The 11,997-nt window shown below is 29.2% G+C and overlaps 1 protein-coding gene across 2 annotated transcripts in view; it reads right to left on the reverse strand.

The window, feature by feature from the left end:
- Positions 1-11,597, reverse strand: part of FIBIN (fin bud initiation factor homolog) — a 42,272-nt gene extending 30,675 nt beyond the window's left edge. The window contains exon 1 of one of the 2 annotated variants that reach the window (XM_085886839.1): positions 11,253-11,597. In XM_085886839.1, coding sequence (XP_085742965.1) covers positions 11,253-11,309 — 57 coding nt within the window. In that variant the 5' untranslated portion in view covers positions 11,310-11,597. Of the gene's footprint in view, positions 1-11,213 lie in introns of both variants that reach the window. The other variant, XM_085886838.1, reaches the window with a different exon arrangement.
- Positions 11,598-11,997: the final 400 nt, after the last annotated feature.

Below are 11,997 nucleotides of genomic sequence, written 5' to 3' on the forward strand. Positions count from 1 at the left end.
TATATATATATATATATATATATATATATATATATATATATACATATATATATATATATATATATATATATATATATATATATATATATATATATATATATATATATATATATATATATATATATATATATATATATATATATATATATATATATATATATATATATATATATATATATATATATATATATATACATATATATATATATATATATATATATATACATATATATATATATATATATATATATATATATATATATATATATATATATATATATATATATATATATATATATATATATATATATATATATATATATATATATATATATACATATATATATATATATATATATATATATATATATATATATATATATATATATATATATATATACATATATATATATATATATATATATATATATATATATATATATATATATATATATATATATATATATATATATATATATATATATATATATATATATATATATATATATATATATATATATATATATATATATATATATATATATATATACATATATATATATATATATATATATATATATATATATATATATATATATATATATATATACATATATATATATATATATATATATATATATATATATATATATATATATACATATATATATATATATATATATATATATATATATATATATATATATATATATATATATATATATATATATATATATATATATATATATATATATATATATATATATATATATATATATATATATACATATATATATATATATATATATATATATATATATATATATATATATATATATATATATATATATATATATATATATATATATATATATATATATATATATATATATATATATATATATATATATATATATATATATATATATATATATATATATATATATATATATATATATATATATATATATATATATATATATATATATATATATATATATATATATATATATATATATATATATATATATATATATATATATATATATATATATATATATATATATATATATATATATATATATATATATATATATATATATATATATATATATACATAGATATATATATATATATATATATATATATATATATATATATATATATATATATATATATATATATATATATATATATATATATATATATATATATATACATAGATATATATATATATATATATATATATATATATATATATATATATATATATATATATATATATATATATATATATATATATATATATATATATATATATATATATATATATATATATATATATATATATATATATATATATATATATATATATATATATATATATATATATATATATATATATATATATATATATATATATATATATATATATATATATATATATATATATATATATATATATATATATATATATATATATATATATATATATATATATATATATATATATATATATATATATATATATATATATATATATATATATATATATATATATATATATATATATATATATATATATATATATATATATATATATATATATATATATATATATATATATATATATATATATATATATATATATATATATATATATATATATATATATATATATATATATATATATATATATATATATATATATATATATATATATATATATATATATATATATATATATATATATATATATATATATATATATATATATATATATATATATATATATATATATATATATATATATATATATATATATATATATATATATATATATATATATATATATATATATATATATATATATATATATATATATATATATATATATATATATATATATATATATATATATATATATATATATATATATATATATATATATATATATATATATATATATATATATATATATATATATATATATATATATATATATATATATATATATATATATATATATATATATCTATATATATATATATATATATATATATATATATATATATATATATATATATATATATATATATATATATATATATATATATATATATATATACATATATATATATATATATATATATATATATATATATATATATATATATATATATATATATATATATATATATATATATATATATATATATATATATATATATATATATATATATATATATATATATATATATATATATATATATATATATATATATATATATATATATATATATATATATATATATATATATATATATATATATATATATATATATATATATATATATATATATATATATATATATATATATATATATATATATATATATATATATATATATATATATATATATATATATATATATATATATATATATATATATATATATATATATATATATATATATATATATATATATATATATATATATATATATATATATATATATATATATATATATATATATATATATATATATATATATATATATATATATATATATATATATATATATATATATATATATATATATATATATATATATATATATATATATATATATATATATATATATATATATATATATATATATATATATATATATATATATATATATATATATATATATATATATATATATATATATATATATATATATATATATATATATATATATATATATATATATATATATATATATATATATATATATATATATATATATATATATATATATATATATATATATATATATATATATATATATATATATATATATATATATATATATATATATATATATATATATATATATATATATATATATATATATATATATATATATATATATATATATATATATATATATATATATATATATATATATATATATATATATATATATATATATATATATATATATATATATATATATATATATATATATATATATATATATATATATATATCTATGTATATATATATATATATATATATATATATATATATATATATATATATATATATATATATATATATATATATATATATATATATATATCTATATATATATATATATATATATATATATATATATATATATATATATATATATATATATATATATATATATATATATATATATATATATATATATATATATATATATATATATATATATATATATATATATATATATATATATATATATATATATATATATATATATATATCTATGTATATATATATATATATATATATATATATATATATATATATATATATATATATATATATATATATATATATATATATATATATATATATATATATATATATATATATATATATATATATATATATATATATATATATATATATATATATATATATATATATATATATATATATATATATATATATATATATATATATATATATATATATATATATATATATATATATATATATATATATATATATATATATATATATATATATCTATGTATATATATATATATATATATATATATATATATATATATATATATATATATATATATATATATATATATATATATATATATATATATCTATGTATATATATATATATATATATATATATATATATATATATATATATATATATATATATATATATATATATATATATATATATATATATATATATATATATATATATATATATATATATATATATATATATATATATATATATATATATATATATATATATATATATATATATATATATATATATATATATATATATATATATATATATATATATATATATATATATATATATATATATATATATATATATATATATATATATATATATATATATATATATATATATATATATATATATATATATATATATATATATATATATATATATATATATGTATATATATATATATATATATATATATATATATATATATATATATATATATATATATATATATATATATATATATATATATATATATATGTATATATATATATATATATATATATATATATATATATATATATCTATGTATATATATATATATATATATATATATATATGTATATATATATATATCTATGTATATATATATATATATATATATATATATATATATATCTATGTATATATATATATATATATATATATATATATATATATATATATATATATATATATATATATATATATATATATATATATATATATATATATATATATATATATATATATATATATATATATATATATATATATATATATATATATATATATATATATATATATATATATATATATATATATATATATATATATATATATATATATATATATATATATATATATATATATATATATATATATATATATATATATATATATATATATATATATCTATATATATATATCTATATATATATCTATATATATATATATATATATATATATATCGTGTGAATGTAAACCTGTTCGTTGCATCCACCCCACCACTGAAATGCCATCTTGAATTGCGGAATATTGGTTTTTAAGTAGCCGGTAAAGTGATCAGGTCCAACGGGACTGCACGATAATACCCCGCTCGGTTATCCCAAAAGGAAGCGAGCTGCTTAAGCGGCTCGTTTCCAAGATGTCCCGTTGAGGTACAATCTCTCGGTAACCTACCCGCTCGAATAATTCGGTAAATCGAAGATTTGGCGATCTGACCCTGTCGCGCGGGTAGAGTGCGGACAAGGTTGTGGTGTGGTTAAAAACACACCCGTGGCTGGTTTCCGGCGTTGATCCGAAAATCCGCGACTGGATTGTCCGTTCGGTGGGCGAAGCGACCGCTATTGGTTAAACGCGGTCGTTTGCACGCCGACGTGCGGGAATTCTACAATGTATATATATATATATATATATATATATATATACCAAGTCGTATAACACCAGGGGGTTGACTCAGCCTGTCATCCTTCCGAGGTCGGGGAAATGAGTACCAGTGTACTGGGCCCGGTGTATGCCCGGGTTAGAATAGGTGTACCATATCCCTGTGTGTCGTAAGAGGTGACCAAGGTTGCGTCAGGAAGGGCATCCGGCATAAAACCCTCTGCCAAATCATTATGCGGACAACAAAACGAATTTCCATACCAGATCGGTCGAGGCCCGGGTTACCAACGACCGCCACCGGTACCGGTGGTCAGCAGGGTACCAGTGGAATTGTGCTACTGCTGGGCGAAGGAGGAGAAGGAGACTGGGAAGGTGAGTCCAGAGGCAGTGGGAGAAGGGGAAGAGTAGAAGTGTGGAGGTGAGAGTTGGAACTCTGAATATTGGGACGATGACTGGCAAAGGGCGAGAGTTGGCTGATATGATAGAGAGAAGAAAGGTGGACATACTGTGTGTACAAGAGACCAAGTGGATGGGGAGCAAGGCTAGGAGCATTGGAGGTGGTTTCAAACGGTTTTACCATGGTGTGGATGGGAGGAGAAATGGTGTCAGGGTAATCCTGAAGGAACATTATGTCAAGAGGGTATTGGAGGTAAGGAGAGTGTCTGACCGAGTGATGAGTGTGAAGTTGGAAATTGAAGGGGTGATGATGAATGTCATCAGTGCATATTCCACGCATATGGGATGTGAGATGGAGTATAAAGAAGATTTCTGGAGTGAGTTAGATGAAGTGGTGAAGAGTGTATCCAAGGATGAAAGAGTGGTGATTGGAGCAGATTTCAATGGGCATGTTGGGGAAGGGAATAAAGAGGATGAGGAGGTGATGGGTAAGTTCAGTCTGAACAAGAGAAATGTGGAAGGGCAAATGGTGGTTGAGTTTGCAAAAAGAATGGAAATGGCAGTGGTAAATATGTATTTCAAGAAGAAGGAGGAACACAGGGTGACATACAAGAGTGAAGGAAAGTGCACACAGGTGGATTACATCTTAAGCAGGAGATGCAACCTGAAAGAGATTAGAGACTGTAAGGTGGTGGCAGGGGAGAGTGCAGCTCGACAGCATCGATTGGTGGTCTGTCGGATGATTTTGGAGGTGAGGTTGAGGAAGAGAGTGAGGGCTGAACCAAGGACCAGATGGTGGAAGCTGAAGGAGGAAGACTGTTGCGTGGAATTTAAGGAGGAGGCGAGACAGGTATTGGATGGTGGTAAAGATGGGTGGGATGATTGGGCAACTCCAGCAGAAGTGGTGAGGGAGATAGCTCGGAAGGTACTTGGTGTGACATCTGGACAGAGGAAGTACAGGAAAGTATAAGGAAGAAGGGGTTGGCGAAAAGGAAGTGGGATAGTCAGAGAGATGAAGAAAGTGGGCAGGAGTACAAGGAGTGGCGGCGAAAGGCAAAAAGAGAGGTGGCAAAGGCCAAGGAAAAGGCATACGACGAGCTGTATGACAAGTTGGATACAAAAGAAGGGGAAAAGGATTTGTACCGATTGGCAAGACAGAGGGACCGAGCTGCGAAGGATGTGTTGCAGGTTCGGGTGATAAAGGACGCAAATGGGAATTGTGCTGACGAGCGAGGAGAGCGTGTTGAGAAGGTGGATGGAGTACTTTGAGGAGCTGATGAATGAAGAAAATGAGAGAGAGAAGGTTGGAAGAGGTGGAGATAGTGAATCAGGAAGTGGGGCGGATCAGTAAGGATGAAGTGAGGACTGCTCTGAAGAAGTTGAAAAGTGGAAAGGCGGTTGGCCCAGATGATATACCAGTGGAGGCATGGAAGTGCTTAGGAGAAATGGCAGTGGGGTTGTTAACCAGATTGTTTAATAAAATGTTGGAAAGTGAGAGAATGCGGGAGGAGTGGAGATCAAGTGTACTGGTTCCGTTTTTCAAGAACAAGGGTGATGTGCAGAGCTGTGGAAATTACAGAGGGACAAAGTTGTAAAGCCACACCATGAAGTTGTGGGAAAGAGTCGTGGAAGCTAGGTTAAGAGGAGAGGTGATGATTTGTGAGCAGCAATATGGGTTTATGCCAGGAAAGAGCACCACTGATGCGATGTTTGCTTCGAGAATGTTGATGGAGAAGTATAGGGAAGGCCAGAAGGAGTTACATTGTGTGTTTGTCGATTTAGAGAAAGCTTATGAGAGGGTGCCAAGAGAGGAGTTGTGGCATTGTATGAGGAAGTTGGGAGTGGTGGAGAAGTATGTGAGGATTGTGCAGGATATGTATGAGGACAGTGTGACAGTGGTGAGGTGTGCGGTAGGAATGACGGACCGGTTTAAGCTTAAAGTGGGATTGCACCAAGGATCAACTCTGAGCCCTTTCCTGTTTGCAATGGTGATGGACAGGTTGACGGACGAGATCAGACTGGAGTCTCCATGGACTATGATGTTCGCGGATGACATCATGATCTGTAAAGAGAGTGGAGAACAGGCTGAGGCGAGCCTCAAGCGGTGGAGGTACGCACTGGAGAGAAGGGGAATGATAGTCAGTTGGAGTAAGACGGAGTACATGTGCGTAAATGAGAGGGAGGGTGGTGGTATGGTGCGGTTGCAAGGAGTTGAGGTGGGGAAGGTGGATGGGTTTAAATACTTGGGATCAACTGTCCAAAGTAACAGAGTGTGGTAGAGAAGTGAAAAAGAGAGTGCAGGCAGGATGGAGTGGGTGGAGAAGAGTTGCAGGAGTTATTTGTGACAGAAGGGTAGCTGCAAGAGTGAAGGGGAAAGTATATAAGACGGTAGTGAGACCAGCTATGGTGTATGGTTTGGAGGCGGTGGCGCTAACAAAAAGACAGGAAGCGGAGCTGGAGGTGACAGAGTTAAAGATGCTGCGATTCTCGTTGGGACTGACGAGGATGGACAGGATAAGGAATGAGTATATTAGAGGGACAGCGCAGGTAGGACGGTTTGGAGACAAAGTGAGAGAGGCGAGATTGAGATGGTTTGGACATGTGCACAGGAGGGAAGCGGAGTATGTCGGGAGAAGGATGCTGAGGATGGAGCCGCCAGGCAGGAGGAGAAGAGGAAGGCCAAAGAAGAGGTTGATGGATGCGGTGAGGGCGGACATGCGGGCGGTTGGAGTGGCAATGGAAGATGTGGAGGATGGAGCGAAATGGAGACGGTTGATCCGCTGTGGTGACCCCTAACGGGAGCAGCCGAAAGAAGAAGAAATATATTTAAAAAAAAAAATATATATATATATATATATATATATATATATATATGTATAGCTGAAGCCAAGTATGTAGCCAAGTATTTATGGTAGGGTTAGAGTATAAACCCCTTTTGTGCTGTGCTCCTCCGCCATTGCTCCCCCTTCCCACGTGTGCATTAATCTCCGAGTCTCGGTTGTCAGCCTTTTCGGGAGAAGCTTTGCCATCCGTCCAGTTGGGCTTACACCACCTGGACACGACTATATGTAGAAATATCAAAATGTATGCCTGGGGTCTGAAAATACCTCACTTGTTCAGATGAGGGTTGAGGGACAATCAAGGTTCATGAAGTTAAAATGCATTCTTTATGTTTGTGAAGTTTAAGGTATAATCAAGTTTAAAAGGTCCTCTTCCCGAAGAGTGCAATGAAGGTGCATTTAGTTATAACAACTCGATGTTTTTGGTGTTTTAGGTACAATCAATGATTGTGAAATGTAAAAGAACTTTCAACGTTTTTGGAGTTTAATATCCACAGGAGCCTGGAAGTTTTCAGATAAGACGTCAGGCTCAGGTCTATTATTACCTACGAGACCATATTAGGAATTAATAAGATGTATTTCCTGGAAGCTTCCACCATCACGTTCCAAGAGGAACCTATAAAGTCTCGATTTGGCATCTTTACTGCCTTGGCGCAGATTCATCGTTACTGAGATTTTGGAGTGGAAAGATGATATTGCATCTTCTGTAGTAATAGAAGGTTCATTTCCCATGATGGAGATCCATGTGCAAGCTCTGCCAATAGATCCATGGGATTTAACTGGTGTGCAGGTTAATTTGAAGAGTGCGCTTATAATGCTCCTGAAGGTGTGCTGCACACGTGCGTCATACTAAGCACCAAACAACTCGACTTGCTCTTGGAAATGCATGGTACCGGTTGTTTGGTCCTGGGTTTGATCCATGGTAGATTCTGATACGACTCTAAAATTGCAGATGTTAAATGTTGCAAGCGGGAAGCTCTGCATCATGTCATCGAAAGGGGATCTCGAGCAGGCTGTCCAACTTCCACTGACGTGTAAAATAATCTCATGGTTTTATGGGATTTCTTTTGCATGGTGGCCAAATCGTTTCATAGTAGAGAGTATTCCGTTAGGAAAATGCAGCACTCGTAAAATGCGTGGGAAAAAGTCCAAAAAATGAAAAAGGAAGATGGATCCGTCGTCAGAGGCAAGGATAGAGCGTAACGTTTCGGCCATGGGGTTGCCTTCGTCGAGGAATAGGCCAGGGACATGGGCTGGGTATCAACTCAGGAGGATCATACTGAAGGTTGTTTAATCGATCGGGTCAGTGACTGAATGTTGTATGGCTCGAAATGTTCAGTTTGAAGTGATGTAAAATGAGATTATGGATGTGACACGAGCATGATGGACCAAACCTCTTCTTGCAATGTATTCGAGTCTTCCTTTAATTCCCTGTCGCTCGTCACTCCACGGATCAGTGAGATTAAGTCCTCACACAAAGAGCAGGGCATTGTGTGCCAAGATCTTTAGCGGATATCAGATTTCCGTCCTCACCCACTCCAGCGGCTCAGTGATGATCCAAGCAACGGATTCTTGTTTTCTGAATGAATCCCAGTGTGGTAAGCATTTATCGTATCGATAGACAACCGTTAAGGTAAATTAACAGGTACGCGGGGCGATCAACATTGTCTCGGAACAAGACAATACAGTCCAGGGAATGTCATTTATTACCCCGCACATGTGAAGCGCAAAGTGGGGCTCAGCAATTGATTCATTCAATCTGTTTGTCAGTCTATGATCGAGGAACGACGTCATTTCAATTGAAGGTTATACTTTGAACACTTAACAACAATCAGAAAAATGTACCTGCAGGTTATCAAAATTTGCCTCTAAACTTGACAAATTGTATGGAATCTCGTCCCAATTGCGCATGCACACCGAGAAAGAGCAAGCTAATTGTCTTCGTCTTATCGAAATTGAAAATTATTCCGAACAGGAAACGTTCTGTTTTTCAGGATGTCATAAAGGACACAAACAACAGGCATGAATAACTGTAATGTAACACGTAAGATAAGGTGGTGTAATAAACGCTGCATCAATGGCGATAAACTTTGGAAGTTTTTTTCCTACACTTTAAAATCTTCATTTCATTTAAATTGAATTATATACTTGAACACTGCAGAACACAAATCACCTTCTTAGCACTTTCAAAACACTTCAGGTTAACAGTACTTGGACAAAATATTTAGCCATCTCGACCAATCAAATTTGCTGCTGGCACTCTCGGTTTTGGAGAATACCGAGATTCAAACAAATTCGAGTCTGAGGAAATATCTTTGTCGTGCTCGGAAACACTAAGGAAGGGTTTCAAAGACCCTCCCCACGTCGTTTTTCTCAACACTGCATAGGTAAGATGTTCAATATGAACTCCAGCTTATTTTATTACGTAACACACAGTTTGTTGTTTCTCGATTGGAAGAAAAAACAATTTCCTTGCCGATGATTACATTTACTAATTTATTCGAAGTAAAACCGTTGGCGCGTATTGGTCTAACTAGTTCGCCATTCACATCTCTCAGTGTGGTCAGGTTGGTTATAACCGCATCGATAGAGCGTTTCCTGTAGCATCGAATGGGTTGGGATTCGAACAAACGAAACGTTATCAATCAGGCGAGCAGGTGCACTGGTATACCTGTTCTCATTGTTAGACAACAATTGATGATCCACAAACCACTCCGAGGACACTAACAGACAGCAAATCCAGGTCCATTCCCCTTTTATTTAAATACATACATCATGCAATATGGAGGATGTCTTAACCGAATTGGGCTGGTTTGCAGGGGGGCGAATTGTTTTGTTTTTTTTCAAGCGTAAAAGGTACTTTTAAAAGTTTTCAGACAGGTGATACAAAGGACAAACACTGAAGGTTTCACGTCATGAGACCCTCGAGACCCAGGGTGATGGAACCCCCGCGCGAAAGTTCGAGCCAAACCCGAGAGCCAGACATGACGTGGAGCCACACCTCGGGGTAGACTGTGGACAGGCGTCGGGCGGCGCGTACCTGGATCAGGTACAGGAGGCAGCAGCACAAGAGGGGCAGCGCACGCATGGACTGCATCTTACCAGCACGTGCTCACAGCACCCGCGCCTCGTGTTTAAACGGAGTAATCTCGTGCCCCTCACAACCCCGAAACGTCCCTCAACCAACCACTCCACCTCCAAAACGCCCACCGAAACCCTCCCCACTCCAAGGCGCTCATAATCCAAGGTTCACTCTCCTCAAAACGCCCCTCACCCTCCCATCCCACAAATGCTTGCCAAAGATGCTCCTCACTCAACCCCTCCTGCAAAAAAATGCTCCCCATACAACACTTCCCCAGCACCAAAAACACCCCTCACTCCTGCAAACCCAGGACACTCCTCACCCAACCCTCCCCAAAACAAAAACGCTCCTCGTGCATCCTCCCCGCCCTCCTCCCCTTCCCCAAAAAAATAAAATAAAATGCACATCTCCCCCTCCACTCCCATTACCCAAGATCAGAGGCACAACTATGATTTTCCTTCGGTTGGGGAGGGGGTGGGGGGTAGGTAAGGTTACCTGCTAAATGAGTAAGTAGCATGGGTCCGTGGTACAAAACCAAGGCGATGGAGTGAGAGTGCAAGTGTCAATCACAGTCTATACTGCAATGCACTGCCAGTGATGATAATCCAGTTGGACAATTTTCTCCCACACTGGAACCAAGGAGGGGGCTCGAGCTCCTTGAGATGCAGCTTCACGATATTGTCCCACCTGGTCGACCTGGCTC

This window comes from Eptatretus burgeri, chromosome 6 (assembly GCF_056783735.1).
Source record: "Eptatretus burgeri isolate ZD-2024b chromosome 6, Ebu_testis_v1, whole genome shotgun sequence".
NCBI lineage: Eukaryota > Metazoa > Chordata > Myxini > Myxiniformes > Myxinidae > Eptatretus > Eptatretus burgeri.